The 12601-nt window shown below is 46.3% G+C and overlaps 1 protein-coding gene across 1 annotated transcript in view; it reads right to left on the reverse strand.

Annotated features, from left to right (window-relative positions):
- Positions 1-12326, reverse strand: part of LOC102873163 (zinc finger protein 64 homolog, isoforms 3 and 4-like) — a 26958-nt gene extending 14632 nt beyond the window's left edge. Inside the window, exons 1-4 of the mRNA XM_006881756.1 lie at positions 12238-12326; positions 11131-11141; positions 3495-3629; positions 3151-3213 (exon numbers count right to left, since the gene is read on the reverse strand). Of these exons, the coding sequence (XP_006881818.1) occupies positions 3151-3213; positions 3495-3629; positions 11131-11141; positions 12238-12326 (298 nt within the window). The remainder of the gene's footprint in view (positions 1-3150; positions 3214-3494; positions 3630-11130; positions 11142-12237) is intronic.
- Between the last annotated feature and the right edge of the window lie 275 nt (positions 12327-12601).

The following is a 12601-nucleotide window of genomic DNA, read 5'->3' on the forward strand; positions in this document are numbered from 1 at the left end:
ACACACACGGATCCCTGTTAAATTGTTCAACTGCTAACTGAAAAGCAGGCAGTTCAAATCCACCTGCTGCTGATTCAAATCACTCTGAGGGAGAATGAAGACGCAGTCTTCTCCTGTTCAGGTTCGGGGTTTAGTCGAGGAAGCTTGATGTAGAGTTACTAGGAAGAGGAATCAACTTGATGGAAAAGTGTTTGGGGACACCCTCCCTCAGTTTCATTTAGGCATATCCCTGATAAATCAGTAACCATGGCTAATTTTATGAAATTACTAGCCTGTCTTTATCACATTCTGGTAACAGGAAAAGAACTATGCACAAATCTATCTGTTGAGCTTCAAGTTGATGGCGGATGCCAGGTGCTGGCTGGCACTGCACTGGGGAACACATTTTCACTTGAAAGAATGACTAACAGACACATTAGTCAGGCAGTCTCTTAAAAATGATGTCAGACAGCCTGTCAGTTCAAGGAAAATTATTACTGGCAATATTCACAGCTAAGGCTAACATTTGCATTTTCAAGTGAAACCTAGGATTTTGGAAAACGTATCCACCACCTAGGCTTGCAACTACAAATGGCTTTTTCAGAAGAGATTATATGAATGCGATTACTTTAGTTCCATGATAGATGAACTATGTAAGTTGGAGAACCAGTATTTTCCAAAAGGCCAATGTATAAGATCAAGTAAAGGTAAGATCCATTCTAAATGCAAAACAGACCCCCAAACCCAAACTCACTGTTATGAAGCGTGTTTCAAATCATAGCAACTATACAGGACAGAGTAAAGTGGTCCTATAGGATTTTCAAGGCTGTAAAAATACACAGAAGTAGACTGCCACACCTTTCTCCCACAGAGCAGCTGATGGATTCAAACTGCCCACTTTTTTGACCAGAGAGGGAAGGGAGGAAAAGATGGAATGGATGAATGAAATTCCAAAAATTCTGTAAACTTTCATTAAAATCACAATAAAATTTCCCCCTTTTTCTTGTTGTGTACCACTGAGTCAGATCCAATTGGCACAGGAGGAGATTGTCCCTCCTTCTCCAGCGGAGCATCTGGTGTATTCAAACCGTGCACCTTCATGATTGCAGCACAGCTTCTTACCACTAGGCCACCAGACCTCCCTAACCAATTTTTTTAAAAGGCATTTAAACCCCAGAACCACCATGACTCCTTTGCATAGCAGACCAGTGGGTTTTAATTTAATAAGGAGTTGAAAAACAGTTTCTGATTCTACACTGCAACCAACCTTTAAAAAGTCACCATTTGTTGCAGTTTGGTATAGTATTAAAAAGACAATTAACCATTTCTTGAAAATGTCATCAGATTGGACGTCCATCAGCTACTTTGCAGGAAAAAAGGTCTGGCGAACTGCTTTTTGAAGGTCATGGCCAAGCAGATGCAATTAGAAAATTCTACTCTGCAAACAGGGGGTTTTTATGAATCAGAATCGACTTGGCAACCACTAACAACCACCTACGCACACTGGCATCCCTGGGCTTCTGCGTTCTGTGTTTCTCCACATTCTCGGCAGCTAGCCAAAGGTTTGCCCCTAAAACAGCACCCAATCTACGGCTCTTACTGATCTACCATCTCTATGAGGCCCCACCCTCGTCTTCACCTTCCTTTCAGACTCGGTGTTTGCTCCCTCCCTCCCTCCAGCCTTTGCACCGTTCCCTGTACCTGGAATGTTCTTCTGTCCCTGGTACAGACAGTCCTCTGGTGCAAACATGACCCATTCCTAGCTCTGTCGTTCAGGATTTGTCAGCAAGTAACGTGTATTTGCAGGTGCATACAGTTCTTATTTAGGTGCAAGAAAAGGTTCCAGGTCTTTTCAATGGTTTAAAAGCTGCCCATGCAAATGTCTCCAGATCTCCTACCTGCTAGTACTAAGGGTGCTGATTGTGGCTCAAGTAAGATGAAATCGTTGACAGTTTAAATCTTTTCTTAAAGTCACTACAACTTTTTATTTTCTGACAAATAACCTATCAGTCAGAAGGGAGCTCTGGTGGCCTTGTGGCAAGACGCTGCACTGCAATCCCAGAAGTACGTGGTTCAAATCCACCAGATGCTCTGCTGGAGAAGGAGGGGACAATCTCCTCCTGTACCAGTCAGATCTGATTTGACGGTACACATAAAAATAATACAACAAAAAAAATTTTAAAAAAACCCCAAATAACCTATCAGTTAGAAAGTGAAAAATAAATTTTGAGAGTCACTTCAAAAGTCAAAACTGAAAAGCATGACCTGGAATGACTGCTTATGACACAATTCTATGTTCTTCTTTCAGCAAACTCTGGGTGGGGAAGAATAAAACATGGATAGACTGATTCACAGATGCCACGCCTTCATCTAAGCATTTGACTTCAGGAGCAGAAACGGGCCCTGATTGTTGAGACGGCATGGTAGTTTAACTGAAGGCTGATCAATGCACTCCATGGATTGACTGACAGGAGGTAATATCCATCCTAACTGGGGTGGGGGCAGGGGGCATGTCACATGTCTGGAATTAATCAAATGCTGAGGAAAGGGTAAATATTATTAAGTTAAATAAGTAATCTTTTTGATAAATTCATCCTCTTAATCTGAATCCTTTTTGATTGTCAATAATATAAAAGTTTTAGTGCAACAATGAATGAATGGAAATCCAAAATCTAAATGTTCATTAAAATTAATAAATTTAATTTAAAAAAATAAAGTTTGCATTTTCAAAAAAAAAAAAAAAGCTGCCCATGCATCTAGTGAAGTTAACTGGATGAACAATGTGTTGGAATAAGAGGTGCTGTAACTGGTTCAACTTGAAGATAAATTTACACCACCTTAAAGCTCACTGCTCTGTTGTCTGTCGCCCCTCTAGGTCGGCCATTTATGACCTCTGACTGCCAGGACTGACCCTTCTCCTCTACTTCAACTCAGCAGTCACTTCTTCAGGAAAGTCTGTCTTGAGCAGCCCAGCTCACGCCTCCTCCACCTGCTCTCCATACTTTTCCCTTACCCCTACTCAGCTGCCTTTATTGTCTTGGTGACTTGTTTGGTCCCCACCTACTCCTCTAGATGACACGCTGTGAGTGTTAGCCACCCTGCCCCTGGCCCTTTAATGTCGACTGTTCCTGCGTCCTCACTAACACAGCAGACACACGAGCAGGTACTCACCGGTGTGGATTCTGAGGTGGCGGTCCAAGTCTTTCATGCCGTGAACAGTTTTGAAGTGACAGCCTAGAAGAGAAGGAAGAACTTCTAACCGGCCCCCTCACAAAGAAAGCTCTCTAAAGCTGAGCTTCTGGGGAGTCCCTCCCTGAGCTCTGGGTACCAAGGACTCAGGACACATACATTCCAGTGTCTGGGCCACACCACTGAGGCTCGGCTCCTGCGGGGGGCTCTCAGCTCATACGGAGGGTCAGCTGGTCCAGAGGGTCAGCTCGGGAGGGAATCAGGAAGCACGCACACAGCCAGCTCAGCCCAGAGAAAGGGCTCAGCACGCGGGGGTTAGCCTGTACCTGGATAGCAGCAGTTGAACGTCCTCTCGCCGAGAGTGGCCGTTTGCTCCTTTGCCTCTGAGGGGACAGAGGTGACAGGCGTCTGCTGGGCATCACTGCTTTCTGCGGCAGGACAGGCCGGCTTTGGAGCCTCGTCTAGTTCTGCAGCTGAAATCAAGACACGAAGTGTGACTTACTGGCTCAGCTGTCACCACTACCGCCACCATGCGAAGTCTCCCCAGGACTGCAAGTGTGGGCTTACCCCACCTCCTTTCAGCTGAGGTTCCAACGGGTTCATTCCAATTCAACCCTCTACTGAGAAGCTGTCTACCCCAGACAGACTGAAACAGAATTTGGTAATGCCATGGAGATAGAATCAGCAGAGGCCAGGCAGCAAAACTTCACAGCAGTCCTTCTCAAACAAAGCTGTAAAGAATCAGTTTTTAAAAATTTCAGATCCGCTGCAGGTGAACATTTTCTGTAAAATGCTATTGACAGCTGTTGCCGAGTCAGCCTTTTGCTCATGGCAACCCTGTATGCGATGGGATTGGAGGGCTGTGATCTGCTGGGTTTTCATTGGCTGGTTTTTGGAACGTGGATGGCCAGACCTTTCTTCTTAGTCTTTGTCTGGAAAAGCCATTAAACTTATCACAGCAACAAGCAAGATCCACTGACAGATGGCTGGACGCTGTACAGCAGGCGCACTGGCTCAGAATCAAACCCTACTCTCTCCCGCATGGAGGGCAGGAATTCTTGCTTTTCTGAATCCTCACCTAACAACAACAACATGAAAAAAATTAATAAAACAAAATGTTGTTGTTGTTGTTGTTATGTGCTGTCATTTGCGACTCATAGCGACCCTATGCCCAACAGCCCTAAACCCTGCTCTATCCTGTGCCAATCTCATTGCCTCTGACACACCCATCCCGATTACCCCAGTCACTGAATCAATTCATCTCATAGAGGGTCTTCCCCTCCTGCGCTGTCCCTCCACTCTGCCCAGCATGATGTCCCTCTCTAAAGACCTGTCTCTCCTTACAACATGTCCAAAGTATGTCACACGAAGCCCCAGAATCCTTGCCTCCAAGGAGCAGCCAACCCCAGCTGACAATATCAAGCTTCTGTTTCTAGAGGTTTCTTTTCCATTTGGAATCTGCTGGACTCATGTCGGTAGCTCCATTCACAGAACATAATTCAAGCTCCATTTTTCTACACACAAAATGCAGTTGTGGCAACAAATACTTTAAAAGGAAAACAGACAAAGGAAAAGACAGGAAGCCAGAGGTGGTGAGGTGCAGGACCAGGATCTCACAAGGATCTGAAGCAAACACACGCTAAGAGCCATCTGAGTTCGCCTTGAGGGCTGCGTTCTTGTCAAGATTCATCCACATGCAGCAATGTGTGGGTGAATGAAACCACGTGACAGCAGCAATTTGAAAGGTTAGATGAGAAGTTTAAGAGAAAATGAGTTTACACCGATGGTAAAAACCATTTAAAAAAACCACACATCTAAACGGGACACCTATTAACACAATCAGTCGCATGAATTGTATGTGCATAGATTGGTACGTTTTGTAGTGTTTATCAACAAACCTGTACACAATAAACATTTCAGTGAGACAAACGCTGAAAGACTGATGAAAGGAATTTATGTTTCTTTAAGGAAATGATTTTAAAAATATAATTTTAAAAATCCTTGTATTCCAAGGATACACAGAAGTATAGATGAGTCACATGATTTGTAGTGTATCTCTGATCTTTCTAAGTTATCTGGGCCAGGGAATAGTCAGATACAACCCAAAAGAGCACGTGTTAGCTTCTCACCACAGTAACAAGATCAAAGTTCAACAAAATAGCAAAGAACAAAGTTGGTAACGGTGTATTGTTAGTTGCTATCAAGTCGAATAAAATCCACAGCAACCCTATGAACAAAAGATCTGAACTCTCTTATCCTGTGCCATCCTTACCATTCCTGACATACCAGAGCCTATTGCAGCAGTCACTGTGTCAATCCATCTGGTTGAGGGTCTTCTTCTCTCTTTCACTATCCCTCCACCTTCCCAAGAATGTCCCTATTCAAGGAACAGCCTCTGCTAGCAACATCACAAAGTATATGAGAAGAAGCTTTATCATCTTTGCCTCCAAGGAGCACACTCTGGCTGCACCTTCTCGAAGACATTATCTGTTTGTTCTTTTGGTAGTCTATGGGATATTCTTCTCTAACACAGCTCAAAGGCATCAATTCTTCTTCTGACATCCTTATTCATTGTCAGCTCTGGACAACTGGATTTGACTTTGTTTTGGTAAGCAGACAAGCTTTAACTACCCGAGCCACCCAGGGGCTTTCCCTAAAAGGTGACCTTAGCCTTCACATTCAAACGTTGACTGACAGACTGGGTGGTGAGCTGGCTCTACTGTAACTATGTAAGTTATAGTATTAGAGGTGAGAGAATCGAGAAGTTAAAATGATCATAAACTGCTGGTGGAAATGTAAAATGGTACAACCAATATGGAAAGCAGTTTGGTGTTTCCTTAGAAAGTTGCAAATAGCAACAATGAATGAATGGAAATCCAAAATCTCTATAAATTTTCATTAAAATAATAATAAAAAGAAAAAAACCAACCCAGAAGACAGGCAAGGACAGAAAAGGACAAGTGGAAATGGGAAACACACAAAGAAAGTAGAGAGAGTGCTGTTGAGGAGGTTGCAATAAATCCCATGAAAAATGTAAAAAAAAATTATATTTTCTTTCTAAAAAAAAAGTTGGGAAAGAAATACCATTTGATCCTGCAATCCTACTATTAAGTATATATCCCAATGAAATAAAAGCTGCCACATGGATGATATATGCACACCCATGTTCAGTACACCATTATTTGCAATAGTAAAGAAATGGAAACAACTTAAGTGTCTATCAAAGGATGAACGGATAAAGAAACTATGGTCCAGTCACAAGATAGAGTATTATGCAACAGTAAAAACAAGAAAGAATCCACAAAAAACTGCCTAATGTGGGTAAGTCTAGAAGACATCATGCTCAATGAAATAAGTCTGTTTACAAAAGGGCAAGTATTGTATAAGACCACTGTCAGGAATAGTTAAGGAAAGGTTGACATACAACTTGAAAGTTAGATGGTTACCAGGGATAGGGAGGGAGGGAGAGGTGAGCAAAACTGAGTAAACAGATACAAAGACCCATATTAAGAGGAGTGAAGGGGATGGCAACAGTCACTAAAACATCACTGAAGAAGGCAAGGCAGGTACAAAGGAAACCAGAAGAAAAGGGAAGTGGCAAAATTGTGGTGATATTGCAAGTATTGAGATTTATGTCATAGGGGAGAAAGGCAAATGAATGGTTGAATGAAAAAATTCATCTGGTTTGTAAACCTTCACTCAAATCATGATCAAAAACCAATAGCACCACTGGCCCTATGTAGTTCATTGATACAGTCAAGGAATGGGTACCTGGGAGTTGTGCTACCCGTTTCCATACTTTAGGAAGTTGAACCATGTGAAAGTATCATTTTGCTGGTCTGGGAATATGACTTCATATGTGCAATCTAACACATAGGCTGTTTAAAACCTCTCTAGAAAAGTACTCCTAAGATATTTCTTTTTCAAAGAAATTTAAATAAAAGAAACAATTCTGACCCCAAAAGGGGCTGTCAATGTCTGATCTTCATTTTTTTTTAAAATGAGGTAGTATGAGTTAAAGGTCAAGGTCCTGAACACCCTGTTCCTCTCTCTGCAGATCATGACAGAAGGTAGGTTCCATCCTTATTCTGAGATCAAGCTGCACTTTAATGAGACTCATTGACCTTGGAAAAGCACAGTCGCCCCCAAAAGCCAAATCCATTACCCAAAGTCAATGCCTGCTCACAGCAACCCTACAGCACAGAGCAGAACTGCCCCGAGACCACTGTTACAAAAGCTAAGGAAAGAGTCGAGATCCTCATGGAAGGCTGGGATCTTCATGGAAGCGGATCTCCACAACTTTTTTTCCTGTGGAGTCACGGGTGGTTTCAAACCACCGACCCTTATGTCAGCAGCTGCACACCTAGCCATTGAGCTACTGTAGTTCTCCAACGGCAGCACGCGAGTCACGTGGGGGGAGGGGTTTTGTGAAGACATGGCTTTCTGGACCACTTTTCACCCAGTAGATCTGGGGGTGGTGGCGTTAGGTGCAGGCAAGTTGACTATAGCTTCTCTCGGCCCCATGACCAACTGATTGCTGGACCAGTGTTTCATTCAGCAGACCTGGGGCGGTTGTTACTAGATGTGGTCAAGTCAACTGAAGTCCATCCCAACCCTATAAACAACAAATTGCTGACTGAGCTTTCATTCAGCAGGTCTGCTGTTAGGGACAGGCAGGTTGCCTAAAACGCATCTGGACACTAGGAACAAGCTCGCTCTTCCTCTACCATCCTCATCATCTCCGCCGCACTCTAGACCATTGCTAGGTCCATCCATCTTGTTTGTCCTGGAGAGGTTGAAGCCGGGCTGCTCCTTGGAGGCAGGGATTCTGAAGCTCCATCTGATATACTTTGGGCGTGTTGCACGGAGGCACCGGTCCTTGGAGAGGGACATCATGCTTGGGAGAGTGGAGGGACAGCGCAGGAGAGGAAGACCCTTGATGAGATGGATTGACTCAGTGACTGTGATGGTGGGAGTAGGTGTGTCAGAGCAGTGAGGTTGGCACAGGATAGAGCAGGGTTTAGGGCTCTTGTACATAGGGTCGCTATGAGTCACAAGCAGCTCAAACAGCACATAACAACAACATCCGTCAAAATCCTCTAGGTGGTTGCCACAGATCGATCACAAGGTGATGGCTGAAATATATCAGCTGGGAGAAATTCTAGGATGAGAGCTGAGGGAACTTCAGAGTGGGTCTTGATTTCACTCTGCTTTTGATGCACCTCCCTGCCCCCTTCCGCCTTGTGATCTATATACAACACAGAACATTCCTCTGGATCTCACTCGATAACTCTGGGAGGTCTCAGGAACTAGCAGGAGTCCTGTCCCCATCAGAGAAGAGCTTTCTCGTTTGAACTTACCTATCCAACCTCTGATGGTATGCCAGGCAGTCACCCCAAAGGTCAGCCGTTTGAATCTAACAGCTGCTCTGAGGGAAAAAGATGGGCAGTTTCCTCAAATTTTACTTATTGTCTCTTAAAACTTGCTGGAGGGTCAGTTATGAGTTGGTTCTGACTTTATTGCACCTATGAAGGAGAATGTGGCATCAAGATTGGAGGAAGATTCATCAACAACTTGAGTTATGCAGTTGACAGAACCTGAAAGTGAGAAAAACTTGAAACACTTGCTGTAGATCAAAGACTGTTGATGTTGAGTGCCTTTGAGTCGAGTATGACTCATGACCACCCTCTGAACAAAAGGCCTGGAGCCCCTCTACAACGTCCAATATTTATCAAAGTTCATGGAGTTTCCCGAGGCATGTTCTTTAGGAAGTGGATGCCACTCCTACTTCCAAAGTCTACAGCCTTTAATATGAATTACATTTCAACATCAAGAAAACACAAAACCACTGGGCTGATAGACAACATCATGATAGATGGAAAGAAGACTGAAATTGTCAACAATTCTCTTACTCAGATCCACAATCAACAACCTTGGTACCAGCATTCAGGAAACCAAAAGATGTATTGCATTCGAAAAGTCAGCTGTCAAGGACCTCTCCAAAGTACTAAAAAAACAACGATGTCAGTTTAAAGACCAAGCTGCACTTGATTCAGCCCATGGCCTTTTCAATCACTTGTTCACATCTGAGATGGACAATAATTAAGGATGGCAGAAGAAGAATCGATGCCTTTGATCTGTGGTGTTGGAGAAGAGTACCAAATATCTCATGGACTGCAAAGAGAATAAATAAGTCTGTCCTGGAGAAAGTGTAACCAGAGTGCTCCTTCGAGGTATAGATGGTGAGCTTTGTCACATACTTTGGGCATGTTGCTAGGAGAGGCTATTCCTTGGAGAGGGACATCATGCTTGGAAAAATGGAAGAGCAGCCAAAGTGAGGAAAACCTTCAACTAGATGGATCGCCCAGTAACTGTAGCAATGGGCTTAGGTGTGTCAGAGTGTGTCAATGGCACAGCGTAGGGCAGGGCTCAGGTCTATTGTTCCTAAGGCCTCTATGAGTGGAAGTTGACCAGAAGCCATCTAATAACAACATTACAGAAAAGGCTTCATTAAACGATCCATCTCCTCCATGGTGGTAAGTTGGTGAGGGTGAAAGTAGAGCTGGCACCCCTGGGGTTCTGAGTCTTCAGGGAGAAAGGACCCAACCTCTCCCTGCTGGAGCCAGAAAAATGAGGAGGGGATGGGGAAGAGGAGAGAGTCTAGTTAAACACCCTTCCCCACTTCTGGTGCTCTTGTTTGAAAACAAAGGGGTGAGGGGGAAGTACTACCTATCCAAGGAGGGGAAAAAAAAGAAAAGAAAAGGTCTTGAACCTTCACTGATGCCCTTCACTGAGTGCAAGACATCCTCACTCTCACTGTGACCCAGTTAAAATCAACTCATAGCTGACACGCCAGCAGGTTTTTAGAGTCTGGTCATCACACGGGAGGAGCCTGCCCATCTTTCCCCTGGAACAAGCAATGGATTTGAACCACCCACCTTGGGGTTAGAAGTCCAACTTCCTAACCACTAAGGCGAAGCATGTCGGAAATGCAAATTCCTGATCTAAGCTATTGAGGGCCCAAACAACGGAGAGATTGAGCCAGGGGTAAGCACCGACCCCACAGGCTCTACACCAAGGATCCACAGAGCAAAGCAGCACCCTCTGCTCTCAGACCCACTGTTGAAGGCACTCTGTAGGGCACAGCAGCACTATCCCTCAGGAGCCCTGCAGCAGCTCTGTGGGAGAAAGCTGGGCAGTCCCCTAACATCAAGAATGACAGCCTGGGCGAGCTCTGGTGACCTAGTGGCAAGAAGTTGCACTGCAATCCCAGAGGTGCGTGGTTCAAATCCACCAGATGCTTTGCTGGAGAAGGAGGAACAATCTCCTCCTGTACCAGTCAGATCTGATTTGACGGTACACACACAAAAAAACCCAATAAAAAAAAAAAAAAAAAGAATGACAGCCTGGGCGAGCTCTGGTGGCCTAGTGGCAAGAAACTGGACTGCAATCCCAGAGGTGCGCAGTTCAAATCCACCAGATCCTCTGCTGGAGAAGGGGGGGGGCAATCTCCTCCTGTACCAGTCAGATCCGATTTGACAGTACACACACATACACTAATAATTTTTTTTTTTTAAAAGAATGACAGCCTAGGACACTGGACACCAATGGTGCATCTGCTGGGTTCCACACTCACCGGATTCCATTGAGCAAATCCTTACAGAAGCAGCCTGCCTGCCATCACCTTCCACCCAGGGAGAAGCCCTCGGGTTCAAACCACAGACCCCATGATTAGCAGCCAAATTCTTTAACCACTGAACCACCAGGGGTCCTAGACACATCCTGTCCCCTCCACTCTCCACCTTCTTTCTCTCTCCACTTGGGAGCCCAGGTCAGCACTGACTAGTCACAGCCTGGTTCCAAATCCTAGTGGCTTCCACATCACACAGTCCTAGGTCACTTGTCCTGCCTGCAGGGACCTGCTGGACCCAAGCCCCTCACCACCCTCTGCTGGGCCCACACTCTCGAGGCTGCTTTGGCCTTGAATGTGGTCCCTTCACTCATTTCTTGGTCCCTGTCCCCTGTCTCCAAGCCTCACACCTATCCCCTGGCTTTATTATACTTTTCCTAGACCTCATCTTCATACACTTTTAAAAAATTATTCATGAAAATTTACAGACTTCGGGTTTCCAGTCATTCATTGTTGCACTTTTCCCCCTGCCCATCCCGTCACCCCCAAATCATTCTTCTTGAAAAGAAAAACTCTTTCATTGTTATGCAATTCCTCCCCCCAAGTCAACTCCACGATGCAGCCTTCACTCTGGACTCCTGTCATGACAAGAATACCCATTCGTATGTCCCTTTTAAACAGATCTCTCCCTCATCTGTTTCAATGCAATATACGTCATTCCACTTAACGCATTGCCAGTTTAATCTTTCTCGCCCTCGCGGACCCATCTGGACTCACAGTGACCCTACAGGACACTTACAGTGACCCTTCCGGACAGGAGCCTAGTCCCTCAGGGATCCCATCGCTGCAGCCGGGAGGGGAGCTGACCGTCACATTCCTCTCCCTTTGACCGACCCACAGCTGATAGAGAGTTCCAACCAGTCCGATCTTTGAGGACCGGGCCAAGCGTCTACCAGTGCGCCACTGCTGCAATTTTGTCTTTATTGTTCAGGGCTGTGCCCTGCTGCCACGCACCAGGTTACACATTCCAGACACAGCAGACTTTTCGTAGATATCGCCCGTGACCGCCAGGGCGCTCCGCAAGCGGGACCCAGTATCCCTGGCTTTCAGGAGCGCAGGGTCCAGAATGTCGGGGGCCGGGTGACCTTTCACTACGAAGATGTGAGTAAAGGGGTGTACAGCTCCTGCCCAGGTGTCTAGAAGGTGAAGCATGGCTTCCCAGTTCTAGGGCGGAGCGGCTGGAGGGCTCCAGGCTGGGAGGGGCCTAGTTAACACCAGGAGGTGTAATTTACAACCTGGTGTAACACAACACGGGAAACCGCGCCCGATTGGAGTTCCGGGCGCTTTTCCACACCTCCTGCGTGGCCCTCGCACCCGCTCCGGCTGGGGGGCACGTCCAGGAACCCCGCCCTCCCGCGACCTGGAGTCCGCAGAGCTACTCACCCGGCTCCCCCGCCAGCGCCCCGCGCTTGGGGTGCGGCTCCTCGGAGTTGAGGTGCTGGGGCTTGGCCTGCTTGCGCCTCGACATGGCGCGCGAATCTCGTCTCGGAGAATCCCTCCGAGTGGCCTAGGACACAGGACGGATTCTCGGAGTTCGGAAATGACCCCCCAACTCGGCCGGAGCGCGCACAACCCGGCAGCTCTGGTCCTCAGCCGCGCGACGGGATCTATCCAGCGCGCTGGCCGCCGACTGGCGGGGAGCCCGGAGCTGGGGATCCGGGAAGCGCGTGTGCGCCCCGGGGCCTCCGCACCACCGAGGAGCTCCTTAGAATGCAGACTCTCGGGCTCCGCCCTAGACCCGCT

Source organism: Elephantulus edwardii, unplaced genomic scaffold (assembly GCF_000299155.1).
Source record: "Elephantulus edwardii isolate Elephantulus edwardi_28Jun2011 unplaced genomic scaffold, EleEdw1.0 scaffold00015, whole genome shotgun sequence".
Taxonomy (NCBI): domain Eukaryota; kingdom Metazoa; phylum Chordata; class Mammalia; order Macroscelidea; family Macroscelididae; genus Elephantulus; species Elephantulus edwardii.